Below are 25156 nucleotides of genomic sequence, written 5' to 3' on the forward strand. Positions count from 1 at the left end.
ATATGTCCGAAGTATGCTAACTTTCTTTCTTTAATGGATTTCAAGACTTCAGGTTCTTTATGTAAACATTGCATTACTGTGTCGTTAGTTATATGATGTACATATGATATTCTGAGAATGCGACGATAGCACCACATCTCGAAAGAGTGCAACCGTCTTCAAGACGTTCCGTCTGCAAAGACAATCAGTGAGTGTCTATGCCTCTGCTCCATATATAAGAACAGAAAACACATAACAATTAAGGATTTTGAGTCGGAGATGTAAGTTCAAGGTTAAATTGCAGAGAACTTTCTTCATCTGTTGGAAGGCACTCCTTGCTTTTTCGATCCTACATTTAATCTCGTATGAGTGATCCCAGCTGTCTGTGATGTTGCATCCTAGGTATGTTATTTTTTCTGTTCTATCCAATACCTCATCATCTGCCATAAACTTTGCATCTGTATCTTGGTTTTTGCTTATAATCATAATTTTCGTGTTGTTATTATTAAGTCTCATTCCATATTTGCTACCGATGTTAACTACTTGATCTATCAGTCTTTGTAATCCTTCAGCACTATCCACAACAAGGATAGTGTCGTCTTCATATCTTATCTTGGCTACTTATTTCCTATAGAGATTGGCTATTATTCTTATATCTCTGTCATCGATGTTTGCGATTCGCAAAGTTTCAATAAGCTTCTCATGCTGTACTTTGTTAAATTCCTTTTCGAAGTCAATGAAACAGGCAAAGACATCTGTATTAACATCTTTTGCTAATTGTATCAATACTTGTATGCTAAAATGTGCTTTTCTTGTGCCAAGACCGCTGCGAAATCCAAATTGTACATCAGCAATACCCTCCCCCTAGTTTAAGAATATTTTAAGTGAGTGGTTTATGAGGCTAATGATTCGATGTTCTTCACATTTCTTAGAATTTGCTTTTTTGGTAGTGGTATAAATATGGACATGTACCAATCTTTTGGTAAAGTTCCCATTTCATATATACGGTTAAATAATTCTGTCATAATGTCAAGTTGATTATCTTCTATCAATTTCAATACCTCAGCATATATTCCATCAGGTCCTGGTGCTTTGTTGTTTTTTAGACGACTTATAGCAGATCTTACTTCCGATTTTGTTATTGTTGGTCCATTCTCGACGTTGTCATATACTTCAATGTGTTGTTTGTCACTGAACAGTTCTGCTATATATTCCTGCCATCTGTCCAGTTTTTCTTGCGTATTAAATAATATGTTTTCATCTTTATCAAACAGTGCAGTGGGCATTGTTGTTCTATATAGTCCCGCCATTTCTTTTATCTTCCTGTGCATATTGAATATATCATGTTCTTTCTGTAGGATCTCTATTTCTAAGCATTTTTATAACAGCCAGGATTCTTTTGCTAGTTTTATTTCTTTAAGTAATTACCTTTTGTTGGTGGTCCTTGTACTTTTCTGTCTCTTTATTTTTAAACTCTCTTCTTTGCTCCATAAGCTCTAAAATCTGATGTGTTATCTATAGTTGTTTTATTTGTCTTTCCTGTTTGATGTTGTTTATTGTTGTTGTTAGTAATACATCTTTGATCTCGTTCCACATTGTATCTATATCTTTCCTATTATGTGTTGCAATGTCGGTAAATTTTGTATTTATTTCTTCTTGCATTTGTTGTTTAACGTTGCTTTGTTTTAGTTTTTGTATATACACCGTTCATATAACGCTCAATTTTCGAGTTTTTTTCATCCTTACTCACAGTTCAGCAAGCAATAAGTTATGGTCGGAGTTGATATCTGCTCCAGGACAGGTTTTTATTGAAGTAACCGCATTACGAAACCTTTTATTTATTAGAAAATAATCTATTTGATTTCTAATTATTTGTTGCGGGCTATCGGCGGGAGACCTCCAGGTATATAGCCTTCTAGCTGGTAGTTTGAATTGGCTGTTTATGATTACCTTATCTGTTTCTTGACAAAATTGTATCAGTCTTTCTCCTCTTTCATTCCGTATACCCAATCCATACTCTCCTATTATGCCTTCTACTGTACCCTTACAATTTTGGCATTAAAGTCTCCCATGAATATACTGATTTCTTCTTTTTTCATATTTTTCGATGCATTCCTTAATTCTTCATAGAAATTTTCAATCTCCTGCTCTGAGCTATCCGATGTTGGTGCATAAATTTGTAAGATATTAAGGTTGTTTGGTCTTGCATCTATTTTCAACTAAGCTACTCCATCCGAGATTTTGTAGAAATCCTACAACCGCATCATCCCATTCTTTCCTAATAATAATTGCAACGCCATTTCTATTATTTGTTGTGTTATCACCTGAATAGTATATGTGCTACTCGTCTGATTCGGTTTTGCCGCTGTTCGGCCATCTAACTTCGCTGCACCCTAATACTATCATATTAAGTCGTCTCATTTCTTTTATGATGTTGGCCATTTTTCCTGGCCTTAACATACTTCGGACGTTCCAGGTTCAAATTATTTTTGTTGCATTTGCTACTATTTTGTTCCTTCGGGGGATTCTTAACACCCTATCTCCATTAAAATCAAAAAACATCATTTTGTTTTCAATCGTTGTCCAGAGAAAGATGTAATCTTTCGCCCGTAGACATAACAGCTGCTTAAATCTTAGCTGTTGATATACTATTATATAAATATCTTCCAATAAAACAGGCAACTGATTTTCCAGAAAATCCAAATATGTTGCGCCATTTTAAGTTCTTTCAAAGAAATATGGATCTACGATTTTTCCATCAACTATACTACACCAAACATTAAGATTCCATCTAACTTGAACCTGCACCTCATATATTCAGTGCGGATTTTCTTCAGCACAATAATGCGTATTATGTAGATTAACACCACCCGCACTATTAAACGTAGCCCCGCCTGTCCACAAAATATTTGACATGATATGCAGTTGTTCTTCTAGCAGACCTAACATCCAATTGCAGTAATCCAGCCTTGCATCAAAATCTCTTTCATGTAAAGCTTGGTGGAGAACTGCATGATAAGGATGCAGTCTAAAAAACAGAACAACAAATGATGGTGAAAAAGAAACCACCATATCTTGAAAGAACTTGAAAGAAAACATCTTGAAAAATCCACAATTGTTTCACAAGACAAATCGTGCATAAGTATTTTTAAGAAACGGATAAAAGGATAAAAGCGCCGTGTTGCCGTTTTTATCGGAATATTAAAATAACAGTTGAAGTTTAAAGGGAATTCCAAGTTTCTGACCTAAACGTTCACTTTATAATATGAAACACCAACCTGTGATGTTTTAAAATCCTTATAACAGTAGTTTTGGGTATGTATGGGTATGCTATAGAGATTTGCCGACTACTTATATGTGGATTCTGTTAAATTAAAGCAAGAACATTAATTGAATTATCTTCGGTCATACCTCTACTACGTCGTTTAAAACAAGGACGATGAAAACTACCAGTTTCTCTTAATCTTCTTGCCTTTCTTTCGAATACTTCTTTGCCATAATGTCTCCTGTCAGGATATCTTACAGAATATATACGTGAGGCAATTGCGGCATTTTGATGACATTCGAAAAAAAAACTCCAATCATATCATATAATTCTCCATTTGATATACTCATCACGAATTATTAGTACTGATAATTAATTACTTATAATATCAGTATTACCAATATTAATATCTATTACCAATTATATCAATTACCAATATTAATATCTATTGAAAAAAGTGCAATCTTTAATTCGAATTATAACACTTCTTAATATTAATAATGTTGTGACTGCTGTTAATAAATAAACAATATGAACTCCCCGTCAAATTTATTGTCGTAGAATACTTAGTTTCGAAAAAACTATTTTTAATCATATGACATAACAATGGTCAAAATAGGTATCAACATTAAGATTCTTCTGTTATAAAAAAATTTGAAAGTGCCTACTGATTTATTTTTTATTTTAATTTATAATACAGGGTGAGTCAATATTATACTTACTTATGTTTATGCGTTTTTATTCATATCTCGAGTTAGACAAAAGCTATTAACATGCGGTTTGCGCCATTTTGTTACGAATTTAATCCAGATTCATTATAATTTACAATAGATAGGTTAACATTTTAAAGAAAACATGAAACAAAAGAAATCCATTAAACATTGTAACGAAAAACAAATTTTATTTTTTTCTATTCGAAAGTACCCTCTACCTATGACAATTAAAACTAAATACAATTGTTTTATAGTAGATGTTAATTAGTTCATCCACACTCTTTCTAATGACACTAATTTCGTTAAAATTGGTTGATTCAAACCAAAGTTATAGGTATTTATCCACAAATACTTTCCCACTACCCCCCACCCTTTATTTGAAAAAATAAAAAAGTACTTGAACAACTTTGTGCAGAATTTAGGCCTCTTTCTAGTTTACTTGAACACACACTGAATTGAACACTAGGTATAATTGGGCATATTTCCCAAAAACTGGTTTTCAAAATTTTCTTCATAGGTTACGCCACCTAGCGGTTAACCCAGAAACTTGAAAGTTGTTTCCACCGATTTCTCTTGGCCTCTTTTAGTAAGGAATTTTTTCTCCTAAAGTTATAACATGAATGGTTTCTGATATATAGCCGAGAGATCGGCTTATTGGACCACCTGGTACATTTTAGTTTTCTATGTGTTGTTTAAGTAGTCTGCTTTTCTATTAGCTTTTGTAGTTTGCTGTCTCACTTGGTAATATTTACAATTAGCTCATTTTATCTCTTCCCCGTTCCGTCAACCCATCAAAGTCTAAACTAATTTTTTTGTTAATCTGGTGGTTTTTTACCAAATTTAGTTTAGGAAAAATACATAAAGGAAAAAAACCTATTAAATTTTATTTGTTTATCGAATATATGACATTACAAACTGTGACCATATGGTAACACTAGGTCAAAATACTATAAAAATATTATAAGATTTGCTCTATGAAATATGGCAAAGCATTCAATGCAGAGTCCAATAGCGCATTTCTCACAGTGCGTATTTCCTAGTTGACAGAACCATTCTCCTGCTCACCGCCTTCGTTTTTTGTTAGGAACAGGTATAATGAGATGGTTAATATCATCGTACATAATGTTGTCAGAGATTATGTTAAAAGATAGACTACTTCTACTTGTTGTTGGTCTACCAGGTCTAATGGAAATGTTTCTGAATTTGTTAAGCTAAGCAGTCGCGATTTCACGTCGAAAATTCAAATATGTTGTCGGTCTCCCTAAACACTTATAAAATATCCACGATTTTTGCACTGTAGCGTTAATTAACTATGTAAGTATAGACCAATACTATTTCTTACTACAAATACTTATACGGTATCTTGTTAAATCTTCATCCATTCTAGCAGTGCCTCCTATAAACTTGTTATACATTCCAACAACATTTGGGCGAGGAACTTGGACCATTTTTTTTTTCAGAATGTGAATAACGTTTTACTTATTGAATAGAATGCACACATATGAAGTTGATGCCATGGTTACGATGGCGTTATCCATCCATCTTATCAACATAATACTATCTTCCTTGTCAATTTTTGAAACCAAATAACCTCGAGTTTGTTTGGACATAGTTTTTTTTATCGACAAGTGAAACATCTTGTGGTATTTATTCTGTTCTCTCTTATTGTTCCTGTGACACCATATCCTTTTTCTTTTAAATACACTATTAAATGGAATCCAGTAAAAAGGTTATCTACATGGATTTGGTAAGCTTTTGTTGTGACAAAGTGTCCAACATCGAGTCAAGGGGAGCGGGTGGCTTTCCAAATGCAAGTTTCCCCATTGACTCATCACAATTCATATTTTCAGTTGATTGATAATATTTGGTAAGAGAACTCTGTAATTTTTTGATTACTTATCCCAATTTTTAGATTTGATTATTTAAATCCATTTGCGTATTATCAGCACAGTGCATTAAACGCATTATTTGGATACACCTATCGCGACGCATTGCATAATTCACCATTTTGTTGGAAATGTCTGCTCCATTGTCTTAATAAAACCTTTTTCCAGGAAGATAGTTGTTTTCAGATACAATCAAAATACACAAAAAACATTTGAGCTCGTTCAAGGTAATCTTTGGATCAGGACAATTTACAAAGAGCGTATTTTCTGGTTTCGTCCAAAATATGGCCTAGCATTTCGTTATCGAAAAACAACTCAAAACAAATTTATAGGGCTCATATTTTTAAATTGTGAGTAGTCTGCTTTGGGAAAGTCGGATGTTTTTACATAAAATCTCCATCGATGCAAATTCTTTTAGTATACTTTTTTCTCTTTCTTCTTCTGAAGGTGCCTTCTCCATTACTGAAGGTTGGTTATAACTACAGCAAATTGCTCTCTATCTTGAGCTGTTCTTAGTATAGAATGTGTGTGCATGCCTATCCAGTCCCTTACATTCTTCAACCAGGAGCATTTTTTTCTTCCTGGACCTCTTCTTCCTTCCACTTTCACTTCCAGTATAAGTCGTTGGAAGTTGTATTTTTCTCCTCTGTATATATGTCCTAGATAACTCGTTTTTCTGTTTTTTACAATATTTAGGAGTTCTCTCGTAGTACGCATTCTTCTTAGCACCTCGTTGTTGGTCACGTGCTCTGTCCAAGAGATCTTCAGCATCCTTCGAAAAAATTACATCTCAAAGGCTTCTATACGCCTCATACTTGTAATTCCGATAGTCCATGTTTCCACTCCGTATAGCATTATGGAATAAATAAACGTTTTTACAAATTGGTATCGGATATCCAACGATAACGTAGATTTCATTAGGAATTTTTTCATTCGTTGAAATGCGGACCTAGCATATTCTATACGAGCTCGTATTTCGACCTCGTTGTCAAGATCGTTTGTTATCCAGCAACCAAGATACTGGAATTTTTGTACTGGTTCTATATGTTTGTTATAGATACAAATATTAATGTCGACATTTGATGCACGTGTTACAGCCATTACTTTTGTTTTATTTGTGTTTATATTTAGTCCCAAGCTATCTCCCTCTCTGGTTATGACATTTAAAAGTCGTTGTAAACCCTCAGCACTGTCCGCAATAATGACGGTATTGTCTGCGTATCTTAAGTTGTTTATTTTTATTCCTTCTTTAATTTTTTCGATGGCATTTTGAAAGACCTTTTCGGAATATATATTAAATAACAGTGGAGAAAGTACACAGCCCTGACGAACTCCTCTTTTTTTTGGCAATTCTTCTGTCAGACGATTTGATCCCAATATAGTTTTTTAATAAGTGCTACAGTGTTATGGTCTATACCATGTTGTGTTTGGGTTTCTATGAGTTCTGTGAGTTTTACTCGATCAAACGCTATTTCATAGTCGATAAAACAGAGAAACACGTCTTTTCCCTGATCTCGGCATTTTTGTAGTAATATCTGGAGGCCAAATAATGCCTCCCTTGTACCAAGCCCCATACGAAATCCAAATCGATTGTCGCTCAGGCTTCTTTTGCATTCTCTGTATATTCGTTGATGTACAATTTTGAGTAAAATTTTCAGAAAATGGCTCATCAGGCTAATTAATCTGAACTGTGAGCATCTATTTGCTTAATTTTTCTTGGGTATAGGTATAAATGTCGATCTAAGCCAGTCTTCTGGGAAGATTCCAGTGGTATATATTTGGTTAAATAATAGTGTTAACGTCTGAAGATTTTCTTTATTAATAAGCTTTATCATCTCTACGTATATTTCATCTGGACCTGAGGCTTTTCGTGGCTTTGCCGTATTGATTGTTTTTGTAACTTCAGATGTTAATATATCAAGTATTGTTTCTTGGACTATATTCATTTGTGGTTCTGTTATCTCGTCATCAAACAGATCTTTGATGTATTTTTCCCACATATCTTCTACATTTTCTGGACTAGATACTATTTGGTTGTTATCATCTAATAAAGTTGTTGTAGTGATTTTGTTCTTCATATTTGTGACTTCCTTAATCTTTTGTATGCATTAAAGTAGTCATGCTTTTTTAGTAAATCTCCGAGTTCCTCACAGTTGCTGCTCATCCATTCTTCTTTGGCTTTCCTGATTTTGTCCCTTTAGTGATTTCAAAAAACTAGTATGTATTAGGTTCTGAATCAAGTGATGACATACGTGGTGTTTGCTCGTCTTTTATTTCATTAAAAACACTATTGTCTTATGGTGCACCATCAAAATAACCCAGCTCGGCTTCTGCTATTAATTGTCTTCGGGACAGGTTATCTACAAATCCACCATTATCTTGGCCAGCCGAATCTTCATCAGTTAAAACATTTGGATGGACTTATTATTATATGGTTAAATAATTGTCATGTTATAAACCATATCCAAGGCTTCCTGGAGCATCAAACCTCTCCTGTAAATAAAAAATTAATTAGATCTCTTATTAGCCTAGTCTAACCATTTGGTAATAGTGTGATGAAGCCTTATTTAAATTTTATGTAAATGGGTCTATATGGGACTTCCTTAACTATAATAAAACTACTTACTCAAATCTCGGTTCTAAAATTTGCACATTCGTTAATACGCATGAATTCACAAAGCTATACTATTCTTTTCTTCCAAACTATTGAATTTAATACAGTAACAAATTGAATACACTTGCATCTAGTAACTAAAAGTTGATCTGCGGATAAGTTAAGCGACAATCAACATTAATTGATGGCGTGTTTGCGTAACCAAGTGGTCACACAAGACGTTGATGGCTTAATATTGCTGGGTGTTATATCCTTCGGTATATTTAGTTTTCTTCTTCTCTCTTTGTGTACTGATATGTTCCAACTCATAACAGCTTTTTAATGGTTTATTTACTGGTCTCTACGTATTTGATTTGACTCTGAATCCACGTTTCCATCAATATTTTCTTGTATTCTTTTGACATTGTTAATCTAAAATCGCTGATTTGTTCTCAATTATCTTGACGCATACTGTACAGCCAGTTATTTTAACTCAATATTAAATTGTGTAATGTTTGTCACAATTACCAAGTATTGTCGATGAGATTGTTAAATATATTTATTAAATGGATATGTAATCACATCCTTTACTCCTTATAACCCTCTTAGTTATATTATATTTTTCTTTTCGAAGCATAAATACTTCGTATTAAAAACGTTATTATTTACAACAAAAATAAGTATTAAAGCCAACACATTATTACCTGTAAACCACAAGTAGTTCTATTTGGAATAGCTCTACTTCTAGTAAAGTTAACAGTTTTTCCGTTACCAATATTTACAGCTCTCCTAAATCTATGGAAGTCAACTCGTGAGCTACAACAGACCAAAGGCTCTGTATCATATCCACATTGCGACCGTTTTATAAAACTTATTTGTAATAAATCTTTACGTGTAAAGGCTTCTAGAAAAAGTTTGCAGTTGTAAACTGATACACAGGTACCAGTTTCTCCAGTTGGGGTTATGCATGACTCTCCACGTTCTGTAAAAATAATTTATTTAAATTTATAGAATAAACAAAATTTACATCAAACATACATGTTGCGGTAAAATCAGGAAAATCTGCAATAGTACAAATCGCTGACAAAATCAAAATAGATATTATGAAATTTTTTTACTACTACTTTGTTTTACATTGAGGTCTAGGAGTTATATTCTAGGGATGATAACTTTTATTCTTCTTCTTCTTTTTGTGCCACTCCTATCGGAGATTGGAAATCATTAAGGCTATCCTCACCTTGTTAACAGCTGACCTAAAGAGTTAATTAGTGGTACAGCCAAACCACTCTCTCAAATTACGCAGCCATGGCATTCTTCTATGGCATAGATTCCGTTTTCCTTCTATTTTTCCTTGCATTATATTTTGAAGTAATGCGTATTTATGTCCTCTCATCACGTGACCCAAATATTCGAGTTTTCTTCGCTTGATCGTTGACAAAATTTCTGGGTCTTTTCCTATCCTTCGCATTACTTCAAAATTTGTAACTCTTTCAACCCAACTTATCTTTAGCATTCGACGGTAGCAGCACATCTCTAAACTTTCAATATTTTTTATATTGTTCTGCTTGAGAGTCCAGGCCTCTACATCGTATAAAAGCGTGTTAAATAGGTAGCCCCTTAGCATTCTTAATCGGAAAGGGATGCTTATATCTCTGTTGCAGAGGATAACTTTTATTGGAACTACCACAAAGAGCCATGCATGGTACATGTCCTAAACTAAGTAACGTTGACCGAAAATATTGAAAATTTACCTTATTATTACCGATGATATCAATATTCATATGACATAGGGAAGTAGCTTTGTCGGTATTAGCTAAAGACAACAATAAAATAATTCCTTATTTTGTTCGATACAGATACTCAACTACGACATTCATATATAATTTCACCGCTAGTAAAACTATACTGTAACAAGAAAGGCAGAAATAATGCATTATATCTGAAGAGTAATGACTAATATGCAAAGCAACAGCAAAGATTAGTCTGTGGCAGACATCTGATGGTAAAAGATTATTAAGAACCCTCAAGGTGTGAGATTAAATAGATTATATCATCATTAAGACACTGACTAAGATCAGACTTAGATTCAAAACAAAAATTGCTATGTACTTAAAAATAAACAATATACAAGAAAAACCAGATCTTAGCCAACTGTGGACTGGATTAAAAATTAACATTTTAAAAATTGAAGGCAACCTCAAAATGATAAATGTAAAACAAACATACAATAAAAGAGGTACCAATAACAATAATAAAGAGATACATAAACTTTTAAAATCAATATTAATAGAAGCATACTTTACCGAAAAAAAAACCATAGACAAGAGAGCACACCATATTAAAAAACAATAAAACAACGTAAAGTAGGTGATCGACGTGCGAGCCATAATACTGCGGTTTTAAGAACGACGGTTTTACTCGTAGCTCGTTGGTGCTGATCTACTAGCGAGCAAAACGGTCATTGTCAACCGTCCATAGCTAACATGTCGTGTTCAACTGAAAGTGAAGTTTTATGTTAGGTACCTCGCTATAGCATACTACGAAATTACAAAGTGGAGACGCCCTAGAGGTTGGGCATTTAAAAGTTTGACATATGCGGTAAGTCAAGTTGTTTTGTTTTTGTATTCTGGCGATGTACATTTCCTTAAGCAAACACAGTCTCGTAAACAATCTATAAATTCTAATAAAAAGTCGTGGCTGAGAGTTCGCATATCCATGATTAAAAACTGCTCGTTTCACTTGAAAACTGCCGGTTTTGCTCGCCAGTGTGATACACGCGCGGTTTTAAATGACGAGCCAAGTAAAAAATAAAACAAACTGACGAGCCAGAAGCCAGGCTGCCATTACTAGATAAGGCCTATGATAAAATAATAAACCTATTAAAAGAAAACAAATTAAAGCTTCCAAACTCTCTAACAATATATACAAGAAAGGCACAAATCGACAAGACTCCAACGATGTGACAAATACAACAACTTTAGGTTGTTAAATATTATGTTTTTTATGTTATTAAGCCACAATTATTGGTTGTGATTGTAACGGAAATTACATTTGTAATTAACCAATATTTAACGTTTCGATTACCACTTTTCGGAAATCATTCTCGAAAAAGATTTTTTGTGTACAAATTCTGAAAAAATGTGCATAACCAAAGATATTGTAATTGGTTATGTCATTTCAAAGTTGACACGCTTGATCTAGATCGTGTAGGCCAACAGCCCATTAAATTCTGACTGTTTCTGTGTGTTACGTGTTATATTTTTGTGTAAAAAATTATATCATAGTTGTGGTTGTGCAACGTAAATTTATTCATTATGTATGTATTGTGTGTTGCATATATGTTATATGTGTGTTAGATTGTTGACGATGTGTTTGACCTTGTATTACTCAGCTATTGTTAGTATATTCTTCTTGTTGACTTCTTCTTTTAGCATTGGCAACCAAAGCCGGCTGATAGGTTTGCTACACAATTTTCTTCGTTGAGTAGGATGAAGGCTGGTTCTTTGATTGTCCTCAAGGGCAGGAGACAAAATAAGTTTTGTCTTCTGCCGTTTCCCAGAATGTAGCTTAGAAATAATTTGAAACTGTTTGTCCTTTGTCTAGTATAAATTTTTGTGTAAATGCATTTAACGTATTTTACATTCATTGCAGTGCTGGATAGCCAAAATTTTTGACGAAATGCCCCTGAAGATACTCTGAGAACGAAATAGTTGAACAAGATTTAAAAAAATTTGTACTCGATATCTGCCATTATTTTGTTCATTATATTCAAGCATTTAACCATATTACTAATAAATCTGACAAGACGCGAATTTAAAATAAAAATCGACGAGTTTAAGCGCTTGTTCCTAAACTCAACGAGATTAGTCGTAATTGATTATTTTAAATTACATCACTATATATAGGTAACTAGACTAAACAAATCAACCAACACAGAAGAATTTGAAATTTTAAGAGGGTGCGACAGGGGTGTCTTTTGTCTCCTATGCTCTTCAATATCTATGTGGAGAACATTTTTGCAGAGGCGACACCGCGATAATAACAGACTACGAACATGATATGCAGTTGATGTTAAATAAAATAAACGCTGTAGGAAAAATATATGGCTTGAAGATAAATGCTGGAAAAACTAAATGCATGACAATAAGAAAAACCGCATTTTTAAGAATACAACTGCAAGTAGATAATGCTCCAATCGATCAAGTGAAAACATTTAAATACTTGGAAATGATGATGAATGACCAATGGGTCCTCAAGAAGAAATAAAATGCCGTACTGAACAAGCAAGACAAGCTTTTATCAAATTTAAACCGCTACTATGTAACCGCAATCTTTTCTTCAATCTCCGCTACAGGATGTGTGTGTGTTTGGTGAGTTGGCTTGGAAACTAGTCCTTTACCCACAGAATTGTAATGTAAGATATTAGTTTTTAAATAATGTAACCAACTTTAAATAAAAAGTTACATATTAGTTCGTATACTTCTCTAATATCTAAGGAGAGTAAATGGGTGATGTTTATGGGAGTCTGAATTTTAAGTTCTGATAGTTTTGAATACAGCTGATCTGTTTCATACCTATGTTTATCGCACTTAAAAAGAATATGGTTGATGTCACATTGTGATATATTATCGCATGAGCATACTCCAGAAGGGATAATATTTAACTTAGCCAAGTAAGCTGGGAATGCACCGTGATTAGTTTTCAGTCGTGTAATTGTGGCTGTCAACTTCTTTGGCATTGCATATTTGAAAATATAGGCAACATCTTGTGGTAAGGTAGGGTGGATAGTATAATATTGATTATTTGAATTCGTTGCTATGTTTTTCCATTTTTCTTTCCAATTTATAAAAATTTTGTTATAATAATGTTGTTGTAAGTCCTCCAATGTAAATATGGGAATATAGAGTCCAACATGGGTCGCATCTTTAGCAAGCTGGTCAACCAGTTCATTTCCCTCGATACCAATGTGACTTTTAACCCAAATAACTGTAATATCTTTACTATATGTTTTATTTTTAATAGCACAAAGAATATTATTTCTTTTATGTTGAGTCATATCTGAGTTTAATCCTTTAATGACCGATAATGAATCTGATAATATTACTGCTTTATTTAAATTGTGTAAATCTAGCCAATCTAATGCTTTTTCGATTGCTACCGCTTCAGCAGTGTGTACTTAACAATGTGATGGAAGTTTAATTTTCAAATATTCGCTTTTATGTGGAATGTAAACTGCACAACCTGTGGCACCATCCTCTTTTTTGGAACCATCGGTATACATTATTACATTGCATTATAGAATGCAACCATAGTCTACAATAGATCGCACGTAGACTCTGTAAAACATCAATGCAACTTTAGGGTCAGCACCCCATCTTCGATTAGTGACACATTTAAGAATATTAATACCTTTTTCACACCTACTTTTTATATAATCAACATGTTTTGACCATACAGGACCATACAGAAATATGGACGTTAAGAGTACCTTCCATTAATAAGTTAGAGGCCTTCGAAATGTGGACGTTGCGAAGAATGTTTCGCATACCATGGACAGATAGGGTGAGAAACGAGGAAGTTTTAAGAAAGGCAAATCCTGAGAGAGAACTACTCAATTTGATCAAGGTACGAAAAAGGGGATATCTCGGCCATATTCTGAGAGGAGAAAAATATGCAATCCCTCAACTAATCATCCAGGGAAATATTGAAGGCAAGAGAGGAGTAGGTCGCAAACAAATGTCATGGCTACGGAACATAAAGAACTGGACAGGCATAAATAACACTGGCGATCTTTTGCATGCCGCAAAAGACAGGGTTTGGCCTTAAGATAATTCGCCAACGCACTATAGGTGCACGGCACTATAAGAAGAAGAAGATATAGGCAACTAGGAATAGGCGCACAATGAAATAAATTAAAACAATACAAATTTACAAACTCAACAAAATATAATGTGCTTGTCAGATTTGTTATTGGTAGTAATTGTATGAAAAAAATTATAACGGTAGAATCAATACAAGTCTCAACTTGGACAAATAAAATATTAGAAATATTTAATAATTAAAAACCGGAACAATAATGATTGCACTTAAATATTTGTTTTTTCTCTAACAAATGTTTAACGGTTTTTATCCTTTTATTAGTACTTAATAAAAAATTGTGCTTACCAGCTTTGACCATTTTGAATGATCCTATACAAAATATACAAAGTAAACATAGGTAACACTTTTGAGCCATCTCAGTTTTAGTTTGTTTGATTTTAGAAAATAGATTTTAAATAAACCGTATTTTTGGAATATCCAAATTTATTAGACAGGTACGTAATAAATCTAAGTACCTATTAACAGATAACGCTGAAGGAAGTATTTCTACAGGAGGAGTCAAATTAGTTTTTAGAGATGGACTATATTTATGAACTTATACTTAACTTAACTTATACTTAAATATTAAAATTTAATAAACTTGTCTAAAGTAAATTCAACTTCAAGCTACGGACGACGTCAAATGCACGCTAGAAACGTTTTTTCAGGTCCGGACTAGTAAATTAAAGATACAATATAAAACAGACAAACTTTGACAGATACAAATTATAGTACACCAATTTTTTAAATATAAAAATGTTTTACACGATCTAGATCTATTGACCACAAAATAAAGTATGTACGCAGAAAAAAGAAAGTTTATAAAATTACCGTATTTGCGTTATTAACTTTCAGAATCTGATTTACTGCTGTCATCGTTAATGATGATAATAAGAAGCTCAATTTAGGCTTCAATTAAATTGTTTAACCCCCTATTTTGGCTCTATTTCTTCTTTTACATGTCTGACGCAGTTTTTCCATTTTTCTGTAGTTACAGCAGATATACAGTGGTGTTAAAAAAGTCCTGTATCACCTAAGCGCCTTTTGAGGTTTAACACGTTTCTTGTATATTTTCACAAATTCATTTTAAGTTTGTGCTTGTAATTAGAATTATCGGTATACTTACTAATGTTTTTTTAATTACTAGCTCAAAATTCTACAGAAAAGATTAAAATAATCTGATTGAAGGGATTTTCCATAATCCGAGAAAATTATGAGGTGATTATTAAGTCGTTAAAGTACTATTTAATTAAATCTTAATGACAAATTTGCCACATATTTTGATTATATAAACACTGCAGTTACCCTAACACATTTATTCGCTCTTTGATTTTTGATAAAATGGTCAAAATGTCGTCCCAGACCAAACAAACTAAATCATCGGACGAAAAGCGTTTTGAAATTATTTTTCACCATAAAAACGACAACTTTAGTCGCGAAATCGCATCCGCAGTAAACTGTAATCAATTTACAGTAATTAGAATCATTAAGAAGTATGCTGAACAAGAAAAAATTGATGACAGACCCCGTAGTGGCCGACCAAAAAAAACTTCTGTTCGGGATGACGCTGCGTTAAAGAGAACAACTCTGGCAGACAGAAGCCTTAATTCCATTAAATTGACGAAGCTATGGCCTGAATCTACAGGTGTAATCGTGTGCACTTTCACTGTGAGAAAAAGGCTGCTTAGTTTTGGACTAGGGGATGTAAGGCAAGGAAAAAACCACTTCTTTCAGAAAAGCAAAGATTGCACCGTTTGAAATTGGCCAAGGAACATCGAATCTGGACAGCAGAGCAGTGGCAGAGTGTACTGTTTAGTAATGAATCCACTTTCAATACTAATATTCATGCTGGAAATGTCTACGTCAGAAGATTTCCTCATGAAGAATTTTCTCCAAAATGTGTTCTTCTCGCAATTAAAAATCCAACCTTCGTTATGATATGGCGTTGCATGACCGCTCGAGGAGTTGGTCGCCTACACGTTGTCTCTGGGATAATGAATGCTACCAAATACATTGAGTTACTGCAGAATAAGTTGCTGCGTAGTGGAAAAAACCTGTTTGGCGAAGAAAAATTTATTTTTCAGGATGATAATGGTCCTTGCCATAGAGCAAAATTGATTAAAGCTTGGATGGAGAGTAATGAAATTGATAGGATGGACTGGCCAGCGAAATCCCCGGACCTCAATCCCATCGAGAGTTTGTGGCAAAGGATATCAAACATCATTTCCAAAAGCAAACCCACAAATAAAACGAAATTAGTCGAATCTCTACTATACGCTCGGTATCACTGTATTTCCATAAAGGAACTGCAAAAATTAATAAAGTCCATGCCCAAAAGATGTGAACTAGTTATTAAAAACAAGGGCTTAATTAGTTTAAATTACTTCAATGTGATGTACAATATCGTCTTCATGTAAATAGCCTAATTTTTGAAACATTGAATAAAAAATTTTTTGAACCACATTTTTTTTATTAATCAAAATTTTTGCTGTGTTTCCATTTTATAATATTGTGTTTAAGTGCTTGTTTGATGTAGATAGGGTTAGGGTTAGGATTTAAGGTAAATGCCTTAAACTTCTATTTTCATGTATTTGGTAAGGTAATGCAGGACTTTTTAACACCACTGTAGCTTCATCGAATAAATTTTTAATGTCAGCAAATTTAAAGTTGTTCAAAGGGAATATTTTTTGAACTAAGCCAATTTTGAATATCTGCCTTTTTTTAACCCTAATGGGAATTTTTTCTAATTTTTTGGAATGGTAAGGGGCATTGTCCGTCAAAATTACGGCAATTTGTTTCCAGTGTTGGTAAAATCTTTTAGAGCCAACTTTCAAATGACTTCCCATCCATCTCCTCACGGTATTCTCCACTTTTGCTCCATTCAAAAGCCCACAGTGCATCTGGAACAAAACCATTCTCACTTCCGATATGACAGATTATCAATCTTTTACCTTTTCCTCAAGGTGATATTAAAGATAATAATAAAAAAAATTAAAGTTTGTAACGTTATAAACGTCACATCTCTATTAATTTATATTTAAATTAATTATTTTATTTTAATTTCTTTATTAATTTATTAATTTCTTTATCTTTAGTTAAATTTTTACTATTTTTTATTTAAAAAGTAGTTGGCGCCCTCTGTTTTTCTTTTCTTCCTCTGTCTTTATTTTCTCTCTCTTTCTGTCCCGTAGAATAAATATTCGCCCTCTCTATTTTTGTCCGGCAGACTATTCTGTTATGCGCCACCCAGAGAGATATAATATACTCCATTTATTAATACATGGCAAGGTAGACGGAAGAAGAGGGCCAGTTCGAAGAAGAACGTCATGGCTTAGAAACCTGAGAGATTGGTTTAACAGATCCTCTCTTTTTCGAGCTGCCGTCAACAAAATTACTATAGCCAATTTGATAGCCAACGCTCGATAATCGAGCTCGGCACATGAAGAAGAAGAAGACTATTCTGTTCCGTGTTGACAGACAAGCTAGTTTCATGATATCTACAGCAACATCCTATGACATCTGTGCTAACTTTATTTAGTGTCCCACTTTCTGTAAAAACAACTTTTCTAAGGTGGTGGGATTATTTTTTGCCTTTTTTGAAATTTATAAAAAAAGGCAAAAATTATTATAATACTCATTTTATGGTCTAAAAATTCCCTTGGGATAAGTACTTTCATTGTGATATTTATTTTATAATTCTGACCGCATTTTCAAGTTTTATCATATTATCCTTGCCATACGCTATTTGTTTAATTGTAATTTTGTAAGATGGCAAGGAAGTTAAACTTTTCTTTTTGATGTGTCTCTAATGCAAGCTGTTCCTTATATTTTAGTTTATTGGCATATCGACAACCTTATTGGCTTTATTGGCTTTATTAAACTTAACAATATTGACAACTTTATTGACTTTATTGGATTTAAGAACCTAATCAGGACATACAACCACATGTGATTGCAGCTGTCCAGAAACCACAACTTTTAATTGGAGGACCTAACAGCTAGAACACGCAAGCAGCCCATCGAAGCAATAAGTAGCACTTATTAACTCTTAAGCTTTGGCAGGGTTATGTATTGTTTTTTTATTCTTTTTAATAAATATGTTTGGTTAAAATTTGTCTTATTTGCAATCAACTAAGAACTCAGGTTCAATCCCTAGTTTAAGACAAGACGAACTCGCCCTTGAGATACTGAGCTAGGCAAGGTATAGACGATAAGCTCCCATGGTTGATTGAGGTATTATTTTTACAATAGTACCTCAATTCTCTTTAAAGTCTTATCCTTACAAGTTTATTTTAATTTGAGTTACATGAAGGATTTTTTAAGCCTGTCAACAGCCCATCCAAAAATGCATGCCTTGCAGAAGTTACCGAAGCATCCACCCAAACGTCCAAGTAATAAATTGTTCTATTTTCAGCTCTATATTGTCTGGTTTTTGCAGATAATCTCTTCGTCATAGCACAATTTCATTTCTGTCGAGTAGCAAACTGTTTCTTCCACGTTTTTGAAATTTAAAATTTAATTTTCATAAGAGTTTGTAAAACGTGGTTCTCTTAAAATTTGGTAAGTCATTATCCTTATTTATATCTCTTAGGACTTTGTCAATTGTAGGAATTTCATTACGGAAGAAATATTGATGAACCTTTCTTCTTATAGCTGACTGATTAAAATCATCAGCATCTACTGATTTTACACGATTTTGATTTGTTTTACATGGAGATAATGTATGGATACTTTTATACACTTTAATGATATTGAACACACTTTTCGAACAAACTCCAACCTGCAACCTTTTGTTGAATGTCTGTTAATGCTAAAGTAGGATTATCTTGTAATTCACATGTATATGTATTAAGCATTATTTCTTTGATTCTTATATCTATGTGATTCTTCTTAGCTCTTTGGGCTAGGCGGACTTGCGATTTTTTTTTCCATTAACAGTTTGATCTGTTTAATGGATAACAATTATTTGATATGTAATTCTGTGGTGTTTGGGAGACATGTGTTAACTCCAAAATGCATATTTTTCAGTAGGGCAATTTTAACATTCGAGAAGGTTTCTTAAATCGAACGCAACAAAATAAAAAACCAAATATATTTCATTAAATACTTTATTTGGTGCTAAAACAGATGTAATAAACGAAATATGTTTTAACATTTCTGTTTTTGATATAATGGCACATATCATATTTGTATCAAAAATATAGAGATTTAAAAAGTATTTTAATGGAGATAACGGTCAAAGAGGAGAGAACATAAACTATTATTGGTCAATTTCTTTGTATTGGAAAACAGTGCTGTGGAAATATATTGCTTTACTTGTACCAAATTAAAAATTACGCGTCGAAATTTTCATCACTATCGCTTGTATATTGTGTGGTACAGGTTTGAGCGTGTTTAAGCGAATGGTAAAATCCATGATAGATTGGATCTATAAAGGGTAGTAGATCAAGAATATCCTTATATATATATATTTTTTTTTATTTTAACTTTAACGTGCTCGGCTACTATGGCCACTTACACAGGTACTATAACATGAATTTTCATTACACAAATATTAAGTGTTACATTAAGAATATGTTACAATAATACGGAATGATAATAATAAGTTATACAATTAGATTAAAATCTAATTATATTTTTTGATATAAGTGTTCATCTCTAAGGAATTGTAGCACAGCTTTTATTTGGTCAGGGTTGTTTAGGATATCACGTACTTCACTTTTGAGTTTGTATTGTAATTTTCTGGCCGAATGTTAATGGCATTCAGTGAGAATATGTTTGACTGTCAAATATGATTGGCAGCTGTGACAGGAGAGACGGATGCTAGAGGACATTAGGTAGCCGTGTGTGAGTTTTGAATGTCCTATCCTAAGTCGTCTTATCACAATGAGGTCTCGTCTTGAGAGGGCTGAATAGTCAAATGTAGGCTGACTGGTTATTGACGGTTGTATATCGTGTAAGATCGAACGGTTAGAGTTCCAATGCTGCTGCCAAAGGAGTCTGATTCTTCTTTTAGTATATGATTTTGGGTCCTTACAAATTTGAATTTTATCGGTAATTTCAGGTGATGCTGTAGCAAGTTTAGCATAGTGATCTGCAGTTTCATTGCCTTCTATACCAATATGAGATGGCAGCCAAATTATGGTAACTGTTATATTTTGGGACAAAATAATTTGGTAATAGTCTAGGATCTTTTGGACGATTGGATGATCGGTAAATATATTTTTGATAGAATGGATTGATGCTAAAGAGTCTGTGCATATGGCAACCTGCTTATTAGGTGGAGATATATGGTTAAAAGCTTGCAATATACTAAATAATTCGCCAGTATGAACGCTGCTGACGGCTGGTATAAGTGATGACCTAATTAGTGATTGAGAGGTTGTAACAGAGCAGCCTACTCCTGTGTCATTTTTTGAGGCATCCGTGTACAATATTAGGTCATATTTATTTGTATTTATAATGTCTTTAAATGCATTTATAATGATCTCTTTCGAATGTTTATTTTTATCGAAGTTAGTGAGCGAGGTATTAAATTTGGGCGTGGACATGATCCAAGGAGGAGATGGAGGGGGATAAAGAGGAAGGGTATGTGTAAGAGAGATATCATTAAGTGTCTGTGCTAAAATTAGTGGAATAGGTTTTATTGGTGGTAAGGAATTGGTATTGTGTAAATTATACGTGGGCATTACAAATAAGGGATGCACTGGATTAGAGGGGTTAGCTGATACCGATGCTGCATAAGAGAGTAGTAGTTGTTTTCGTCTTATACAAAGAGAAGATTCGTTAGCTTCGCAATAAAGATTATCTACAGGACTAAATCGAAAAGCGCCAATACAAAGACGAAGGGCTGTGTTGTGAATTGAGTTTAGAAGGTTAATATATGTTTTGGAGGCGGATATATACATGTGACAACCATAATGGAGCGTATTAGTGATCTGTATATTTTAAGAAGTGAGTTTTCGTCAGATCCCCAATAATGATGTGATAGAGTTTATATTATATTTAGTCTTATGCACGTTTCTCCTTTTTATATTTTAAATAGTCTATTTGAAGAGAATCATTATAAGCTGGAAGTTGACCTGCCTCTTCTTAGCATGGACATTGAACAAAACGGTTCATTGGGATCTAATTTGTATTTGAAGCCTATATTACTATCCTTTTTGTAATGTAGCCAAAATACGCTGTTCCAAACAAAAGAATTTTTATCTTTATCAATATTTCTTTTTATAAAATGCGTTGTTAGAAGTTTGGAAAATCCGAGAAAGTCAATTTGTTTCATAAATTTTATGTCAAAACGAGGACTCGTCATTTTTAATTACTGATACCCAGTGCTTTGGAACTGAAATTGTGGCATTTCTTTTTTTCACAAATCTCTCTATGGTAGCATGGTCTGTATTACATTCTAAATGATTATGACCAGGAACTAGTAACTTATGATGAATTTCTTTTAGAGTTTCTAATCTAACTTAGAGAACAAATCTCTCTAATTCTCTAACTTAGAGAACAAAATCTAATCAAACCTCCATCTCGTTATGACAGGCGTTAATAAAAATCTTTCATAAAAAGACATTGAAGACCGTTTATCATAAGTTCACTTCTCTCACACTAAAATCGTTAGAATAATTGGTCGCTAGAATTACATCCCTACACATTTCGTTCGAGTGTGTAGGGATGTAGGGAACAAAAGTTTGCGGAAGCACTGAAGTACGGTATTAAGCTGAACGGGCAGATTATACATTGTGAGATCTCTCGATCAAATAACGTCATCCCTCTGCGCTTAAAATACTGCTCTAGATGCCGCCAAAGCGGATATCACAATACAGTATACAAACAAAAATATCTGTCCAAACTCCGAAAAAAAATCACATATCATATGAATAGCAAATGCACCATCCTGTACATACTGCCGCGGCAAACATCCAACATATTAACACAAATGGAACGCCAAAAAACGCGCTCCCACAACACAGAAAAAGACACAGACAGTCACTATCCAGACAAATTTCCTTAGACAAACTCTCCTCGAATACACAGTCGATAATTAACCTCATGTCTTTGATTTTTACCTGACGTCTTACCTGAAAAAAACTCTTATCAACATATCTGTAACGAGATTTTACCCAAAAATAGAAAGTCAGTCCCCTCGAATATCTCCTTCACAGTTGGTTGTGGCTAGTTCTTTCTAGGTGAAGAATTCTCTCCCTCCATCAACTTCTAACAGCTCTATCCTTCGTCAACTTTGGTTTTCATCCACATCCAAAGTATCCACTCCTTACCACGATCCTACACACCAAAACCCCCATACCTACACACCCCTACAAACACAAAACACATTCTCACCAACACACACTCAACCAATTACTACCATTACCCATACACACATCCATACGCTCACTCACCACACTACAACAAACAACACAAAACCCACAGCAATCACCACACGTCACCCAAAATTAGAGAATCGAGGACATCCCCCAGACATTTGTCAGCAAAGACCAGAAAATATAAAATTTTCAATGAAAGTGAAAATTCCATTAAACAATAAGCCCAAATCCTTTTGTATCTATATACCTTTTTATAAAGAAGTACGTGCCTACCAACAGCAGTTGTAGTTAGCATGTTCAGGATACAATATCTGTTACACACTGTAATGAGTATCAATGAGAACAAAAAGAAGGATCCCAAATAAACCGCTTAAACTATGTGTTGGAATAATACTGCATGATAGCCGAGTTGCCAAACTATCAAAGCTTACTTGAACCTATGAACTTATTGTTCATATATACAATGAAAAAGATCTGAACGACCCCTATAATATATACACGTGAACTAAACAATATACATTTATTATACAGGGGTACTTATGGACTCCACACAATTTTTAAAAATTATGAAAATGTTTTGCAGTAGAAGCGATTTAAAGTTCGTCTGGTACCTCTAAATCCGCTTTATAGCTCATAATTACGTGTTACTTACTTTATTTGGTTTTAATTGTTGTTTCTATAATTACCTATGTAAATGTCTATTTTCCACCACCAATGAAATAAAAAATATGTCAAAAATTAAATTCGTGACTTATGTCATTTGATCCTAAGTGTGTCCATGACTTATGTGTTATTGCACTTACAGAAAAGGGTTATTAATAGTTATTTAACCAACAAATGTATTAATAAGAGCGATTAACAATTGAGATATTTTAACGCGTGAGCAAAGCGAACGCGTTAATGTTCGAGATTGTTAATCGCCATTTTAATTCACAAGTTCGTTACAAAACTTTTTCGTCGACTGTACTTTTCAGAAATAAAGATATCTTAGTTTAAATATTTATTTACTTAACGATAAACAACAATTTTTTCAGCTTTCATTGACTTTATTCAAAGTTTCCTTAGTGGTAGTTTTATTATAGTAAACATTAATATTCGAAATGGAGCAATTACTGAAATTAAAGGAAGATATTGATAAATGATTATCTACTGTATAGCATTTTGACAAATTTATATTTAAGTCTTCTTGGACCTCTGTAAATTCTGTGATAGAAGAAGAAATTCTGGTGAAGTTAAATTAAACTCTTCGTCAATATCCATCCTTTGATTTTTCAAATACACAGAATTTTAAACAATAAAGTAAATAATGACATACAATGACACTAATGACAGATAGTAGTAACAGCGGCTACTTCATTTTAAATTAATTTTTTAGTGGGAATATAAATAGGTATATGTTTGGTTGCTTACACCACAGGTCACTGCCAATCACAGAGCGTTTAATTAATTTATGCAAGCAATGTACGAGTATGTTGTGTTACCTATAATAAAATCGTTCATTAATAGAAAATCATTCATTAATAGGGGTCATTAATCAATGATTTTGAGGGTGTTAAAATTGATCATAAATGGACGGTCGACAGAAAAATAATATTATTAAACAAATTATTTTTTACTTGTTATAAAAAAGAAAGTTTGATAAAAAATATAAACCTAAAAGAAAGAATGAAACACTTAAACATAATAACTATTTAATCAATGTCCTCGTCGATATATGCTGAAAATACTGGCTATATAAGCTGCTCTCGTGTCGTAACTGCCTAAACTCCCATATTCGGAAAAAATTTCTTTCAGCTGACTTTCAGTAATTTTTGTTTTGCATTTTGCTCGGCATAGTGCAGAGGTTAAAATGGCGTTTCTGGAATTATTTTACCATTTTATGTAACATATGACTTTCCCGAATTACTTCTCTAACCTTTCTAGTGCACGGTGGTTTTTTTAGCTGTTGACGTGATTTTTTACACTCTAAATTGCTTTTGCCTGTAGTATTATTATTTGTCATCAAAACAGAATTGCTTTCAGCCATACGTTATTTTAGACTGTAATACACCTGCATACAAAACATGTTGCATACTATCAAGACAAGTTTAATATACTACTTCCATTAATATAATAGCAAGAATTCCTAATTACTTTTTAATCACACTATTTTTGTTTTTTTTTCTGTTTTCTATGGATCAGTCAAACACACCATGAAAAGATGTTACTAACAAAATTTTAATTTTCCAACTAAATTTTAAAATGTATATTGTCCATTATTTTAAATGTTATAATGTTATATATTTTATATGTGGGTTTTTAATGTTGAGTGTCGTAGCTTTGCAAAAATAATCTCAAAGACTAGTAAGTTGTAATGAAAATTTGAGATATGTGTCTTGAAGAAGGAATAAAACAATTCCGAAAGCTCGACCAAAAGTCAAAAGAGTGTTTCTATAACATCCCGGCCAAACCTACTGACTGCAGCCCTAATAAACTGCGTTGTTTGTTTATATCGACAGTCAATAATATCCAGTATTTCTTGTTACGATTCTAAA

The 25156-nt window shown here is 33.2% G+C and overlaps 1 protein-coding gene across 1 annotated transcript in view; it reads right to left on the minus strand.

Moving 5' to 3' along the window:
- Positions 1-14673, minus strand: part of LOC140447039 (phenoloxidase-activating factor 1-like) — a 33122-nt gene extending 18449 nt beyond the window's left edge. The window contains exons 1-2 of the mRNA XM_072539626.1: positions 14602-14673; positions 9141-9418 (exon numbers count right to left, since the gene is read on the minus strand). Of these exons, the coding sequence (XP_072395727.1) occupies positions 9141-9418; positions 14602-14671 (348 nt within the window). The 5' untranslated portion in view covers positions 14672-14673. The remainder of the gene's footprint in view (positions 1-9140; positions 9419-14601) is intronic.
- Positions 14674-25156: the final 10483 nt, after the last annotated feature.

This window comes from Diabrotica undecimpunctata, chromosome 7, assembly GCF_040954645.1.
Source record: "Diabrotica undecimpunctata isolate CICGRU chromosome 7, icDiaUnde3, whole genome shotgun sequence".
Lineage (NCBI taxonomy): Eukaryota > Metazoa > Arthropoda > Insecta > Coleoptera > Chrysomelidae > Diabrotica > Diabrotica undecimpunctata.